The following is a 17,014-nucleotide window of genomic DNA, read 5'->3' as shown; positions in this document are numbered from 1 at the left end:
GATGTTTGCACACAACATCACTTGACTATTTTTCTTGGTATTCTGAAAACACAGAGGAGATTTGTTTTGTATCACAATCTTCTTTAGCAACCATACCCATGTATTTCTTTGTTATGTTGTGAAATGAGTGGCAGCCTGTACTGGATTGGATTTTGAACTCACTTTAGTTATATGAAACTCAATTAGAGACCTTGTTTTTGCATTTCAATTTGTGGCTTCTTGAGAGCTAAGTAAGCTCATCTGAAAATTATTCACATTGCTGGCTTATCTCCCTTAATTAAATTGTATTGGGGAAATCACTGATGAGAAACATTATGTCTCTAACAACATGTCTCTTGATTGAAATTTGACTGAGGATGAGAGCATTTGACTTCTATTTTATGGGAAATAGTCACATTATATTTTCTAATACTGCATTTGATATGTTGAAGAAACTTTTTTTAATGAGAACTTCTGGGAGGATTATTAGGAATCATATAATTTCAACTGATGATTTGAAGCAATGCTGAGTGGGCCCCCTCATTCTTACAGAATGATTGACAACAGGAATGGATATATAAATGTCCCATGACATGATGGGCATCAGACTAAGTAGATTAAGGGCCATCAGTTGACAGTTCTATGGATAAGTTGTTTGGTGTTAAGACAGAAGGTAGTCCAGTACTTACTTACATATATATACAAGTTAAGCAGCCTTTATGTGAGCACAGAAGAAGACTCACACAATTAATTCACATTTCTCAATTGAGAAACTGACATGTCTCAATTCACAGCAGTATCAGTAACCTGGAGTTGCCAAAAATCCAGTTTGTGAAACTACATTTAACTTCCCATGCAGATACCAAGGTAAGGACCACAGGCTCACAACAATTTTTAACATAGATCAGAGTTGCTTCCAGACAGAGGGTTCCTAGTGCAGAATACGGAAAGCTATTCTGTCTTCTCCCCACAGCCTTTTTTTTTTTTTTTTTTTGTTTGAAAAAAAAAAAGATGGAAGAAGCAGTGGGAAAACGTGGAAGGATTACAAAATGGAACATTATGATGCCTGGATCTTCTGTAAAATTCTGAGAATGCAGCAGGCTGGTTGCATCAAAAAAAGCTTTTGGGCAGTACCCACTGGTGTCATTCCACAAAACTCAAATAGCATTAACACTTGGCCAAATCTTTCCATTGCAGAAACACTTGTTCAAATGTAACTCTACACACAGTTTGGAACCTCGTTTCCTCTAATGCAATGTCATTTGCACTAGAGGAATGGCATAGCTGAATACTGTCCTTTGTTTGTAAGCACCTTAGCAATCCCAGGGGATAAGCCTGCAAAGAGCAATCATGGATGCTTCCTGACAGTGATAACCAGGGCCCGTTTAGTGGGCCTTCAATTGTTTCATTAAAAGTTATGGTTGTGTATCTCACTGATTCAGAACATTCATTCATCCCAATGCAGCAAAGGCTATCTGTCTAAAGTACTTGAGATGAACTGCACAGTACTCCCACACTCTACAAATGTTTCCAGTCTGATGAGTGGCACTGTTTCTGCTAGTGCTAATCAGCTGTTTGGGGGGCGGGAAGACTGATTCTACACACAGCAAGTAATCCAGCATTGTGAGAGTTGACTATGTCTCTACCATCTGCTCTGCATGGGAGGTCCTTTTATATAGCCCACTGCAAGTTATTTATAGTATTGGTATGCTCTTTCATAATGTAAAACATTCCTGGTGTTTCGCAATAAATATTTTTTTTAAATCGCAGAAACGGCGCAAGATACAAGGAGCAAAATTCACAGCAACCTCCCCCGCCACACACGCACACACACACACATTTTTAAACTGAGAGACCTATAGTAGTTAAGATGAACAGAAAGATTTTCAACTTGGTACCAAAAAGGGATGGTTGGCATCATCTTCCTGGGAGCACTGTTTCATAACAGAGGTGCCACTGCTAAAAAGACAACATATAGCATCTCTCGGTCAGGACAATTATGGAAAAAATGATGAGAAAAAAGCCAGGATCTAGCTTCCTTTGGTGGAAGGACTCTATTCACAGTAGGTGTCCAATTTTTAGGGATGATCCTGTCTGTACCGTTTACCTGCACTCCTTCTATGAAAGTCCTCTGACCCTCTGGGTAGCATTTTTAGGGATCTGGAGGAGCTGCGGGGTTGGGGGGATATGAAAAATTATTTGTTCCTTGTTATTTTCAATGGATGCCAGCTCCTATTCTTTTTCCCTTGACTACTTGCCTGGGGGACCTGAGACAAACACACTGCAATGACTCTCCTATTCCATGTGACTAGTTTTGTGGTTGGTACTGCATCTGATACTGCACTGCTCCATAGTTTCCTACATTAGGCAACTCTTCTGAGATAACAGATCAACCTTATTATTGGCAGTTTCCTAATGTTCCCAGGTATATTTCTCCCTCAGAACTAATTAGTTACATGCATATCACCGGATGTGTGTGGATTGTGCCTATGCTTTGTGATCTGCATTAGCTGTCAGTATGTTTCCATACCCAATTCAGCATTCTAGCATAAACCTACAAAGCTCTTGATGGCTTGCAACCAAATTTTGGATTGTCTTCACCCCCCCCCCCAAGGTAAATAGGCTGTTTAGTTCTTTAGTTGTTTTTTTTAAACACATTCTTAGATCTTTGCCTTTCTGCTGTTTTTACCCTGGCTTTTACTTTGGTTTTATTCTGTTCTAAACTCTTTATATTGGACAATATAATATATTCAGCTGACAAAGAATGTTGCCCCTGCGCTTGCTGTAGTAAGCAATTAGAAATGAGCTAGTGGAATGGCATGTTACCTGTTCTGGTAATGAATGTTTGGACTAATTTTCGGGATTTGTTTAGAAAGTACTAGTTTCCTGTTTTGCTAATCAGCAGGATCAGCAGTGCAACAGAAACAGCAAAAGTGGAATGGCGGATGCTGCTCATTGTGCTTTTATATTTATTGTTAGTATTTATTAAGTGGTGTAGAAATATAGTAAGTACATTAAAAAAGATATGTGGCCCAACGTGCATACTGGGGGTAAATATAGAATAATTGCGTTTCAATAAAAATCATAAACTGTCTTGTGTTGACTTACATTCACCCCCATTTTGACTTTTCCACATTTTGTTGTGTTTCAGCCTGGAATTGAAATGCATTTAATTGGCACGGTTACCTTGATATACACAAGATACTCAACAATGTCGAGGCCCCCAGAAGTTACTCTTAATAACATGGTTATTGTGGCACAGAAGTTAAGTAAACAAAAACAAACTGACAGCAATCAGTTTGGCAGCAATCGCAGCTATAATTGCATATCCAGATCCTGCAGTTTTTACCCATTCTTCCTGGCAAAACTGCTCCAGTTCTGTCAGGTTGCATGGAGACCATTGGCAAACAGCAACTTTGAAGTGTTGCCACAGATTTTCTCAGACTGAGAGCTGAGCTTTCACTAGACCCTTCAGGTTCTTGTTTTTAAGCCATTCTGCTTCTTCTTTAGGGACTGTAGGTATGTGTTTAGGGTCATTCTCCTTCAGGAAGGTGAACCTCCACCCTAGCCCCAGGTCTCTTGTAAGCTGAAATTGATTTTCCTTTGCAGTTACCCTGTTTTGGCTCCACCAGTATTGTTCTGAATCCAGACCAGCTGGGCAGATTTCAGGCTTGTGGGATCCACTTTGTTTTTTTTACTGGACCATCAAGTAGAGCCTGATGCAAAAGACATCCATTTATAATCAAATACTTCTGTTCCTGGGTGTTTGTTTTTGTGTACCAGAACATATTAAAGCTCACAATCCTTTTGCACAAAAGATTATTCATTTCAGCAATAGAATTTAGGCCTGTGGAAGCCATTTTGTCACTGCTACCACTGAGTGAATTTGGAGTTCTATCATTTGTACAAGCAAGGATCTGCTTATTCAAAACAGTGCATAGACACGAATTGAAATCTGACATGTGAATCCCAGTGTCATTTCAAAATGAAATTTCTAAATACTTAAGGACCATTCCAGTGACTGATTCACATTACAGAGAATGCTGCATTATGCTACAAAGACATGTTTCATTCAGAGGTTGCCAATTTTATATTTTTGCAAAATAAGTATATTAGGAATGATTATTGATGGAATTGACCAAATCACAATAAACTCTCAAGTAAGGTTATGTCCAATCATCACTTTTTATTTTAATATAAATACTAAAACGTAATATCAAAAACTATGATTAAATCCTATTTTCTATTTATTTTGCCACATCCAAATTTCCTATTTTATGCATGTATTAACATTTTTTTACATTTACTGTTAGCATTCATAAATTTTGATGCTTAGTCATCTTGTTCTAGGATATGATCCAGCTCCCCTTGAAGTATATTGGAATGCAATATTTTATTATTATTTCAGAAGGATATTGTTAAGCCTTTACTTTAAAAAATGTTCCAGGGTATTTGGTCTTTTATTCTGACAGGCAATTTCACCACATTTCTGAGTTCCAAAATCCAGCTAAGTTCCAAATCTATTCGTTCTTTTCTACCCTGATCCAATAATAAGCAATGGCCATGTGAATTTCTGTTCCTTTTATTAGATTGTTCTTTTGCCCATAGTTAAGGCTACCATGTTTGTTAAAGAAGTACCACAATTGGCTTGTGTATTTGAGTTTCTTTAGTTCTGGGCTTTTAAATTATCCTAACTTTATTCCTTCCTGCAGTTTTCTGCCACTAATCCCATCATGTAGATTACTTTGATTCCTATCATGTTACAGTGCTTAAATTCCCTGCCTTCAGTAGGGTGCAACAGTGAAACCAGTCCTAGCAAAACCAGCAGAGCTACCTGCTACAAACTGATGAGCATAATGGCTGCATTCAATCATCATCTTCCTAATCCTCCAGACTGTGGCTTGGAGACTTGGAAAGAAGCAGTGGACTTGAATGTTCCCCACCCTCACTACCCTTTCCCTAACTGCCTCTTAGATGTGACTGAATAAAACACTTCCATCCAAGTGTATTTTGCTGCTATGTACAAGTCAACAAACTCTGGCAAGCCCTCCAAACTAGGGTTGGAAACTACACATTGATCTTTGGTTGCAGGGATTGCTTTCCATACTTTGTTTGCCAATTCTGATGTGGTGGCAGACTTTACTTCTAAACCAGACCTTGATCTATTAAGCTACCTGCAGAAGAGAAGAGGAAGTGTTTGAGCTTCTCACTTTTCCCAATCTTCCCAGCCATGGCTTTGAGCAGAGGAAAGAAACTTCAGGCCTATAGGCCAAATCTGGGGTCCCAGTACATTCAGAAACATTTTGTTTGTATTGTTCCCTTTCATTTGACTCCAGAAGGGCCCCTAAGACAACTTACAGTTAATAAAATCCTGTCTTTACTCCAAGTCCTGAGTACCAGCTGCTTACTGAAAGGCTGTGAGAATGGTTGAGCTGACGGAATGCCACTCCCAAACCTATAAACCCCAAAGTTTATCTGACACAATTGCTTTATCCAATATAAGGCTCTAAGGACAGGTGATAAGGGGGCACTGTTATCTTGTTCTTCAGGTAGCTGTGGCTAATACTACAGTTACTAGCAGGAAAATCTGTTACATTTTTAGTAGCACTTAAACCTATAATTGCTGACAAGGCAACTATTATAAATAATTCAACTATAAGCCAACATTTGGCTTTGAAAATTCAATAGCTACTTTGCATTAAAAAGGATTGGAGTCATGGGGTTTTAAAATCCAGTGCTAAGCATTTGCAGATGAAAGATGCAAACATAAGCAACACAATTCTCTAGACTTTCATACAATGATGCTTCCCATGTGCCTTGTTTTAAAGCAAAAAGATGGCTTTTTTTCTTGCCATAAAATTGCCACCAAAATTCAGCAGCAATTCAGTGGCTGTGATTTCAGCTATGGCAGTAAGGATGTGTGCAGGCTCTGGTGAATTCTGGGAGTTAGAAATTGGATCCCAGACCCTCCAAAGGCACCGAGCACTATCTGAAATAACAATGGCAATATTGACTTTGCAGCTCAGCAGAGTGAAGAGAATGCAGAAAAACAAAGCTGTCTGCAACAACAAAAGGACAGAGCTGTGTTCAATGTTTGTCTGACCTACGTTCTATTTATTTCAGTGGATCTTCTCTAAGAAGAAATAACACTGGCTATAAACCACGGATTTTTCATATATCTCATTCTTAGGGAACTTTTGGATTAGCGTGGCTTCTTCTTGATCTTTTACTGTGGTATCCTTCAGTCAGAATGGCAAGCAGCTGTACCCCTGTCTCTGACATCCTTCCTTTATCACACTTCCTTGGCCAGTTGGCTAGCAGGGCAGGGACAGCCATCTTGCTTGGATCACTTTGCAACAGAGGTGAACAATCACAGTGACACACCACCCTAGATTGCCTTCACATCTCAAAAACTTCAATTTGGCAGCACACTGCAGAGCTGTCAAGATTTCCTAGTGAGCCTAGAAATTAGAGCTGTTTTTAAAATGCTTCTTTTTCAAGTTTCCAAAAGTTTTGAATTCTGCTTTTGTTTTCTATTTCTTGGCAGAAAATTGATGACCTTCTACCAGTCCCTCCCCCACTTTACGTTGTTTTTATGTGAAGTCCTCTGATCTGACATATACTGATTGTGAATGTGATTCACAGTTTAAAAATAAGAGCTCTTTGAAATCTTAACATTTCACATTGTGAATGTGGGGGCTTATGCCAGGAAGGTGGCATTCGGGTTGCTCATATCCGTTAGCAGGTGGATCACTGCCCTCCCCTCATCCATCTGTTATCTGCTCAGAAATGTTTGGGATAAAGGGGGTGGAAGTTGACCACCACATTTTACTGACAATGTTGCTTCTCCTTTAAGCAAGAGATGTCTCTCATTTTCATCCAAGTATAAATTTTATTATAGGCCTTGCAACAGTCACATAAAGATGGAATATAAAGATTCTTTCCCGAAGGTTTTGGACTGAGCAGACAGTGCACAGTGTTTTGTTCTGTAAACTGTGACCATAATCATTATTCACATAAAGTGAATAATAATCATTATTCACTTTATTCAAATATAGTGTTCATGGATAGGATCTAGCTGAATTCCTAGTTTCACAGCATCTGGAGAAAGCTTCCACTGCTGTTAGCAGAATTGTCACCAACCATATTTGTAACTGTCCAGTCCATTTTACTTTTTCCCAAATGTGCTATCCTTCCCCTTCTATTGTGTCTGCCTTCCTTCTCCTGATGTCCTCACTGAAAGTATGAATTAGGGAAAGGGCTGCTCTCTTTACCCTTTAAAAGGAAAATGTCTCAGCCTCATTTCCTCACATATAAGAAAAGCTGCGGCCTGAAGCAGAAAGTAAAGAGCCAGGTGCCAGTCAGGGTTGGCAGTATTGAATTATATGGACCAATGGTTTTGCTTAGCATAAGGCTGTTCATTAGAGAGTTAGCCCAACTCAATGTAAAGGGACTTGTGTGTATATGAATGGATCCATGCATGTGAAGGTAGTGTTTCTGTGCATAAGTGGAGTAGATGCTGGTAGTATGTGGATATATGGGTTGAAAAGCAAAGTTCTGCTGTCCAACTTTTGCCTTAGATCTTCCCCTTACCTATGTGGAACCCTCCCCCTATAAATTACACTAGAATAACAGATGTGAATTGTAGAAACTTGCACTTACCAATCAGCTAAACATCAGTGGATGGTCTCATTTAATATTTCACCTGCTTGCTCTCAAAAATAACCATTTTTGCAAGTGCTCATGCAGTGCTGCAACACTGGAGGAGGGAACTTGCACGATATTGCAAAACTTCAACCATGCATGGGATAATTCTGCCATTTTTCTACATAAAGAGTATTCCTCTAAGCACAGATGTGCACATGATTTGTCTTTGGGTACCTTTCTATCTTTGAGAGATTCCTAACATCCAAAATTCTGTCCCAATGCCAAATAAATGGTATGGTGGTGGAGATGGGTGAACAATCTGTTAATTTCAAATTCATGAGTTTTCTGTTTAGACTGTGGCCACACTCATTGGATTTAGATTCATTTACTGATTTTCCTCTCCGCTTCCTCATTACAGCTCCTGAAGTGCTTGCCCAGAAACCCTACAGCAAAGCAGTGGACTGTTGGTCTATTGGTGTTATTGCATATATTCTGTAAGTAGTATAAATGAGCCCATGTTTCATCATTCATGTCAGATATTACAGCACTGGCTTTGAGAACGGGAATACTAGTAGTCCTAAACTTTTCTTGTGCAAGTTGAGGGCAATGCATATGACAAGGGAAAAGGGTGAGCCTAGAATGTGTCATCTCATGCATGTACCCTACTGAGGATCAGAATGTGAGGACATGCTCCCTTACCTCCTTTGCCACATGCCCAGTGTGCATTATGCTCATGTACATCTCCATGAAGTATCTGTGAAAGGATCAGCCTCTTTGGAGTGGAGCCCATGAAAATAACTGCAAACTCTGCCATTATTCAAGCACGCCATCATTACAATATAGATAGTGTAGTGACTGTTTTTTCAGTTTCTACATCAAGGCAACTGTTGCAGTGGTGAGGCCCAAAGTAAGTTCACAAACTGAATGCATATCCACAATTTTTGTTGCTGTGTCCCAAGACTATCTAGCCATGGTCATGATTACTCTTTTAGCTCATTCTATGCTGCTTCGCTACTAAAAAAAATGTGTGGTCATGGCCACTATATAAATTGGTTTTTTAAAGCTAGGTCAGGTTCATGGAGGATAGCTCACCATTGCTGCGAGTAATGACAACTGCATTAATACACAAACACCACCAATTTACATGCATACAGAGGTGGTGTACCTGTGAATGAAAGATGCTGGAGACAATCCACAGGGAAGGGGCTTCACATGAACTCTCAGAGAAAAAGAAATAAAATATACCTATGCTCACACTTAAGATATAAAGATAACTTTTCTTCTAGAACTGAAGGTGACATACCACAGGGCCAAACCAAGCATTACTTTCAATCTGTAACCAGTAGGAGTGTATGGATTTGTTAAATCTGTCATGTCTGTGTTTCACAGATTGTTAGGCATGTTTTGTTCCATCCTCGTCTCACTGACAGAATCAGAGTTTTTTTAAAATCATAATTTCATTCTACTTTAGCTAATCCACATTAATTTATGAGCGAATGTAGATTTGCACAAGACTGCTTTAACACTAATGTGAATTAGTATGCATCTTCCTAAAATGTTTTTAAATTGATTCTTAAAAGCTGTTGCTGTGCACGCCACAGGATGGACTTCTAGAAATCTGAACTCATTTCAATATATTGCAGATTTTTTCCCAACATTCCTAGCATCTAGCAGATACATCATGCTTTCGTCTTTACTTTATGGGAGTTGCAGGAGCCATGATCTGGATGTGGTGGAATGATGGGGGAGTTAAACAAATCACTATTTCACAAGAGAAATTACAGGCACAGGACCAGCCCTCCAGGCCAGATGGAACACATAACAGGAGGGGAAGGTAACACCCTTACACATTTCTGTGCCAAGGTTTTGATCTGGATTATGGCCCCTGCACCTATTGTAGAGTAAAAATGTCTCTTTTGTAATGTTGGTTTTGGCCCTCCATATCACAGAATTTCCTCATTAGGGAAACCTGACAGCCTGTCTGGTTCTTTCCCCATCTTGATTGTATTTGTAAATACTACAAATTCTTTGTAGTATTGGTAAATACTTGTTCCTTCAGAGGGGTTTTTATTGTGTAAAGTACCATGCATACTGATAACATTAATATTATACATGAAGGTGATGTCCAAATTAGATTAGACATTTGAGATCCATGACAAAATATCACACTGCTTTCAAATTTGGTAAAAAGTACCCAACCATTTTCCTGAACGTAGGACAAATAGCAGCTGAAGGGGAGAAAGCTTCTTTAATTGACTAAGTGGTACAGAAGGGAGGGGTTCACATTCCCTTCCTACAGCTCAGTGGTCAGAGTTCAGTTTGAGTCACATGAGACAGGAAATCCAACCACAGATCATGCCTGATCAAGTTTGGCCCTCATTCTCTGCAGTATTTTAAGATGCCATTTAACAATTTTATGCTTTTAAGTAACTGATATTTTATTTTAGTGTTTTGAATATGATAACTTTTATATTTTAAGCTACTACAAGAGCCATGTAAGCAGAATTGGCAGGCTTAGTCAGATAACATTTTAAAATAAATAAATAAAATACCATATGTCCCCTGATAGAGTTACACCAGTGGGAAAATAAGTTAATTCTGGCCTATTATTGTTTTTTAATGCATGATTGAATATATTATAGATTACAACTACCCCAGAAATGTAAAAAACTTAGACAAATAATCTTAGACAAATGTTCTAAGACATATTGAACTTACTGCAGTGCAGCTCTGAGTGTTTCATTTTAATCACATCCAAATCTGATCTACTGATGGTCAGATTTTATTTTATTTTTTTAAATAAGAAAGCTCATTTTGTATGGATGAGTCCTTACTAATTTTAGCAGTTTGGAACTTCCTGTTATTCCATGCCACAGTATTTTATTTAAAGCAGTTGTATTTTAACTGTTATATTACAGATTCCATATTCCTCCTCCCCTGCTACAGTTTGCTTTTCAACATTGGCAATTTAAGGGGATTCAAAGCACAGCACCAGTAAGGAGCACCCTACCGCAATCTGGTGCCTTCCAGCATGACCACCAGGTTGGCGACGGTGTGGGTGTGGCGGAGCGCCGACTCCTGCACACCCACCCCCTGCACGTGCACGCAGGCACTCAGCAGGCCAGACAGCTGAAGAGAAAAGGGGAGCTGTGTGCGCCTCCCATATAACATTTCATACAAAATCCATTTCATACAGAAACCAGTCTTCTTCATTGGTTCAGTCAAGGAAAATAAACCAGGTGGAATGGCAATCTGGATCCAGTCATTTTTAGAGAGAAATTTCTGTTCCACCCTTCTGGTCCCTGTGCATTACCCAGGGTGGCTTGCAAAATTTAAGATAAAAAATCCACAAAAATATAACAAAAATACCACCAAATCAGAGACCACACACAAAATGGGCATTCCTTCCCCTGTAATGGCCTGGCACAGCACCTGTGTGTGCACCTCAGGTATAAGGAGGGGGAAAGTGAGCTCTCCTGTGAGGATTCCTACACAGATGAATGTTGTACCTGCAGTAGACTGGATCAAGCCCTTCATAAATAAATGCACAAAATATGAAATTGAATCATAAGACGATAGAAGATAAGGGCCTGTCAACATAGACAGTAAACTTAAATACATAATGGACTAAAAAAGAATTTTTGCTTCTCATCTGAAATTTTTCCATGCCAATTACCTAAGATGCTTTGACATCATGGAATGTTTAGAAATTCCTGAGTAAGTAAAGCTCACTTAGAATGCCAATAAATAATGTTGGGTCTATTAAAAGAATAAAAGAACAGTGATGCTGAAATAATATTTAAACAGGAGGCACACTATACTGTTGGCAGGAGCAAAAAACAGAGACTGTTGTGATTTGTTGTAGGGATGTTTTCAGCTAGGACATCGAGTGGGGCAAGGACCAAAGTAATGAGAGACAAGTAGTTCAGGAATCCTTTTATCTGAAAGAAGGAAAGAAGAAAGTCAACAGGCACAGGAAAAAAAATGTAAGAATAGCTTGAGCAAGATACAGAAGAGGCTACAAAGAGCTCAAGTAGAAACAGCGCAAAGCCATGGAGTTAAGGGAATGCAGGAATAAACAGAAAATGGGCTAGTCTAGAGCCAAGTAGGAGGGGTTGCCCTGTAGTTGGTACAGAAGGTAGAGGAGCTGGGTATGCATGAAGAAAAGCCAGGAGAGCCTCCAGGATGGGACCAATGGCAGGGCAGGGGCTGAAGTCAACAGAGCAGGTCAGCTACTGAATGACTTTATGAATCTTGTACGGCAGTGTAACTTGCTGGGTCCAGGTTGATGTAGTAACCAGCCACTTCTCTGAATATGATCTGGGGAAACAGAGATCCACAGAGCCCCAGCACCTCTCTCAGACTGTTTCCCACTTCAGATATGAATTAAGACCTAGCTCCATGTTTATGCCTATCTGCTTCCTTGAGCATTATTTTAAATTAATAAATACATAAATGTGGGATTTCCTGCTTCACAGTAATGTTATCTCAAGTTCTGTTCTGTATTTTTTCTCAATTGCTCTAATATTTGTGCCTCCATTTGAGGGAGCACAAGCTTCATCAGGCACCTGTGGGCTTGCATTAAAATAGTTCTTTGAAGTATTTTCCCCAGGAAATGTGGGGAAAAAATCTGTTCCTTTTTCACAGATGCAGCTGTTTTTCTCAGGAGGAGGATAGTCGCATCTTTTATTTTGGTTACATGTTCAGGGTCACATTTAGTACATGCCAAGAATATATTGGTTCAGTGGAATGCTGACAAAACAGCTGGCTGCTATTTCTGAGATGGCAGTAACCTTGGACATTTCTTGAATGCCTGGTTTCACTGGAGGAAAAAGAAAATGTTGGTGATTGGAAGTCCCCTATGATGGACTGAGATTTTCCCACTGAAAACTGATTCTGTTATTTACTCATCTCATGTACAAATATGCAGAGCACAATTTTAAGAGTATCATTTTTAAATTATTTCCCTGGCAGGAATCTCTACATCTTAACACAATCCATAGTTAAGCTATGAATTTTCCTCCAGAAAGAGGAAGAAATGACTACTACCTTAAGCTGTCCATTTCAGTGTGGTGACTGTTGAATGGCACTTTAACATGGTCTTTCCAAGTCAGATAACCTCCAGATGTTTTGGATCACACCTCTCAAAGTTTCTGATCATTGACTTTGCTAACTGGAGATAATGGGAGCTGTGGTCCCAACACTTTTGGAAGGCACTAGTTTAGGTAAGGCTGCATTAATAGAAACTCCATGTGCTTTTGTAGTACATGTCTGCATGTTAGTGGCCAGACCCAATGAAAGATGAGATTCCACAGGCATTTGTAAAATAAAATGCTAGATGAAACAGACCTTGGTCTGATTTGATAACCTGCCTGGAGGTATTGTTCCAGATTTCTTTGACTTCTGTAGGCATGGTAGATACATTCTGGGGGTAAGAGGAACATACAGGGTGGGGGAGGCAGCTTTATCTCTTCCTTTCCCTGCTGTAACACCCCCTCAAAAGTCCTCACATGGATCTGAGGTCAGAGTTTGGGACTGGGGCTTGGAGGAATTGCTGAAAATGAGGTGTGTGCACCTTCCATCAGAGTCCTTTTTCTCACCTCAGCTTCTGTACCACATCCTGCCCCATTCCAGAGGATCTCCTAAGGAGCCTGCCATGTGGAGAGGGGTCAGGAAAGTCACTCTGCTCTGACAGTTTTCTGGATCTAAGCCCTTAACTAGTCCTATAGCGATTGTTCTTATTTTGTATGAAATCTTAATGAAACCAAATGAGGATATTTTGGTTCTGGTGTTTTAATATAACAGATAATTCAAAAGAAAATTTATAAATGGCCTTTCTTTCTTGCAATGGTAGAAGGTTGCTTTTATTAACTCATGGATTATTTCACATTTCCTTCCTAATTTGCTTTGCTGTGCAAAGTATGTTAGGCAGTATTTCTATGTTGCTTTTCAACAAAGGATCCTTGGAGTGGCCCACAAGAAAATGAAATTACCTAACTTAAAATGATATGTAAATTCATGTAAATTTAATCAGTTAATTAACTATCCGGTTAGTCAAAAGACTGAAGATTTTTCAGCAAAATATTGAAAAACACTGGCCGGGCTGGTGTGGCTGGGGTTGACACAGCGGGATGGCATGGATCAGTCACGTGGCTGAAGTTGTAGAGGTCACTGGTGGGATAAGTGCACTGCAGTGCTCAGTAGCAACCAGTGGTTTTTGGTAGCATAAGAGGAGGTTGGTTGTTTGGGCTCCAGTAAAGCCAGTTTCAGCACACCTGCTGTCATTGGTGAAAAGCCTTATTTTTCCCTCTTTTCCTGCATTGTTTAGTTTACCCATGATGGGATGCTGTCACATTTGTGCATTTCCACCAGCACCACAACACACAAACAGCATCCAATTAGGGTAGTGCGGGGGAAGTGACACTGTATGATGTTGTCACTTGAAACATTCCATTCTGAATAAATAAATAAATGAGTCATTTCCTCTTCACTGGAAATTCCTGAAATTATAGCTTACGAGTTAGGGGAAATTAGGGATCTCTTACAGAAATGTCTCCACTTGTCCTTAAACCATAATTCTTACGATTCCTTGAGAGAAACCAAGCATGCTTCCAGATGAAATACTCTTAGCAGTCCCATTCAAAAGGGATTTTCCAGTAATTCTAACCTTTTTATCTAAATTGAATTTCTTACATAAGACAGAAGAAGGAAGGCATGGAAAAACATGGAAGGGTTCTGAGCAGACAGCGATATAGACTGCTCCCCTCCTTCCCATAGCATTCCATGAATAAGGCAGGATTATAATGCTGTAAAAGCCTGATCTAGAAGCACCAAATGAAGGGATGTGAAATCTCAGCCCCATCAGAATGCCCATAAACCCCCAGACTAAGAGGCTTGTAGCAGAGGCCATATTTACTGCCCCATCCTTTCATCCTGCTGGACAGATTTTTTTCCCTGGAGCTTTGCAGATGGGGAGAGGAGGAAATTAGAGATGCATCTAGTAGCTTGTAGCTTGTATCAGCATAATTCCGGTTTCCTTCCCTCCTGGTACCCCAAAACACTTCTCCCTCTCTACATGGTCACTTTCTCAACTTTGAAGAACTGCTAGTGTAGTCCTTTCTATACTTACTGAGGGGACAGGGTTTGGTTTCCAGCACCAATTCCAAGTTCCCCAGTCAGTGTTGTTCCCATCCTTGTATGTGAGTATCCAAATTAGCCTATGGCCTCTCAGACACTGTCTGGAGGCCATAGTATTGCTCCTTCCCACAGATATATCCTTGCAGCCTCTAAAATGCCCCATTTGCTCATATCCTTCACACCTACAGCCTTTACAACCAAGGAAGAACTTCTTTCTGTCTTTGCAGCACCTAGCTTGCATTCAGATAAGGCTTTGATTGTGCTATAGGCCTGTCTGTTGCAAAGAATTTTTTACAGGAGTTCCCAGCAAGTTTTGATCAATAGCACTAAGAACTGTTTGTTCAGAAGTACCCCTTATTCCCTTTCTCTACTTCTTCTCTCACGTTCCCCCCTTTATCTGCATTTTCAGTATTCCCTTATTTCCCCGGGGGACTGTCCCAGAATCTGGGCTTGGAGATTTTGAACAAGCTGAGCAGAAATTAATGTCAGAAGATGCCATAATCTTACAGACCCATCAGCATTTCTTTGGAGACAGATTTCAAAAGAGCCAAAAGAGATAGAACTATTTTAAAACATGGAATGCAGAGAAGCAGTCTTCTTGTCTTGCCTATTAATGATTTGTCTGGAATTCTTTTGAAAAGGGGCTGAAGGCTACTTTGCTTTCTACGTAGAGAAGCTGGGTGAAAGCCTCATAACCCCCAGAGAAATCCTATCAAAGCTCATATTTTACTAAATGGCTTCTTGGCAAAAAATAATATGAAATATTGTGTCATTTTGTTTTGTCTCTGAAAAGTAGGTCAAATTTGGGGAAGCTATTTTAATTGATTCTTAGGTATTTAGGGGTTTTGTAGAAGGCAAGATTTCTTGACAAAAGAAACTTTAAGCATCTGACAATATGCAGATGATTAAGTATTTTGTCACCCTCTAAAGAATTTCAGTACATTAGAATTCTGGAACTGTTTATCACTTAGAACACTGTGTATCATTTTTGTATGGGCCTAAAGAGATTTTTTTAAAGGTATAGTCACTTAAAAATGGGTTAGCTCTTAACATTAGAGATAGTGTAATGCCTTAATTCTACCTTCACGTAAGCTGAATGCACAGAATACTCACTTCTAGGGGGAAACACATACAGCAGAGGAGCCTACACTGTGTGGTCATCCCTTAGGAATTCAGGAGGTTCTCTTGCCTTTGAAATGAACATCCTTACTTCACAAGTGCTCTCTGGGCTCGTTAGAGCACACCTCAGGCTTTCGACAAGGATGTGTGCTTGTCCAAAAAGATCCCATAGGTGCAACAAGGGTCACATGGCTATTTATTTATTTTTCAATTTATATCCTGCCTTTTCCTACAAAGGGCTCAAAGCAGCTTATATCTCCTCCTCCATCTTATCCCCACAACAACAACCCTGTGAGGTAGGTTGGGCTGAGAGTCTGTGACTGGCCCAAAGTCACCCAGTTGGCTCCATGGCTGAGCGGGGACTAGAACCCAGATAGTCCCAGTCCCCTGCTCTTAACCACTACACCACACTGGATCTCTATTCTGGCATAGATCTGGAACACTGTGGCATTTGATATCCCAGCAGTATGGTCTGTAGCAGATGTATGCAAGGCATTCCATAGTCATACTGTATCTGTGGTTTGCAACCATATCCTCTTGCTCAAAAAATTAGTGTTCTGTTATCTATTATGGCATATGAGCAGATTGCATAACTTGTGACTGGTTAGTGACTGGTACTTGCTAATTGCCCCCCCCCCCCCAGCACCCTATCTTCTCTGCCTCAACAGGCAGAAAAACAGGTGGGTTGAGCTCCTGGGTGTCCACTATGCCTGACTGATACGCACTGTTTGTTTCAGTGGGTCATAAGTTTTGCAGGTCTGACATTCCTTTTGGATGCCTAAATGAGAATTGCCAAAGAAGGGTTTCCTCAATTGTTTGCTCTCCAGTGACTTAAAGCACCCTAATGTTTTTTTCATTATTATTTTGTGTTTTAGACTCTGTGGGTATCCTCCATTCTATGATGAAAATGACTCCAAGCTTTTTGAACAAATCCTTAAGGCAGAATATGAATTTGACTCCCCTTACTGGGATGATATATCTGAGTCTGGTAAGGAACAAGTGTAATCACAAATTAGATAGTAGCTAACACAGAAGGTAGCCATCCTTTATTGGCATTAGTATGCATATTTTTAACATGAAATATTGTGTCAAAACAGGAGTGGGCAACCTGTGGCTCAGCAGTTGTTGGACA

General features: G+C 39.8%; 1 protein-coding gene across 2 annotated transcripts in view; it reads left to right on the top strand.

The window, feature by feature from the left end:
- CAMK1D (calcium/calmodulin dependent protein kinase ID) overlaps positions 1-17,014 on the top strand; it is a 300,125-nt gene that overhangs the window by 257,294 nt on the left and 25,817 nt on the right. For both annotated transcript variants that reach the window (XM_044423426.1, XM_044423427.1), the window contains 2 exons: positions 8,045-8,120; positions 16,758-16,870. In XM_044423426.1, the coding sequence (XP_044279361.1) occupies positions 8,045-8,120; positions 16,758-16,870 (189 nt within the window). The remainder of the gene's footprint in view (positions 1-8,044; positions 8,121-16,757; positions 16,871-17,014) is intronic.

This window comes from Varanus komodoensis, unplaced genomic scaffold (genome assembly GCF_004798865.1).
Source record: "Varanus komodoensis strain SLA01 unplaced genomic scaffold, ASM479886v1 scaffold13_3, whole genome shotgun sequence".
NCBI classification, from domain to species: Eukaryota; Metazoa; Chordata; class Lepidosauria; order Squamata; family Varanidae; genus Varanus; species Varanus komodoensis.
Note: the sequence above shows the minus strand (reverse complement) of the source record. Positions and strands in the feature narration are given on the sequence as shown.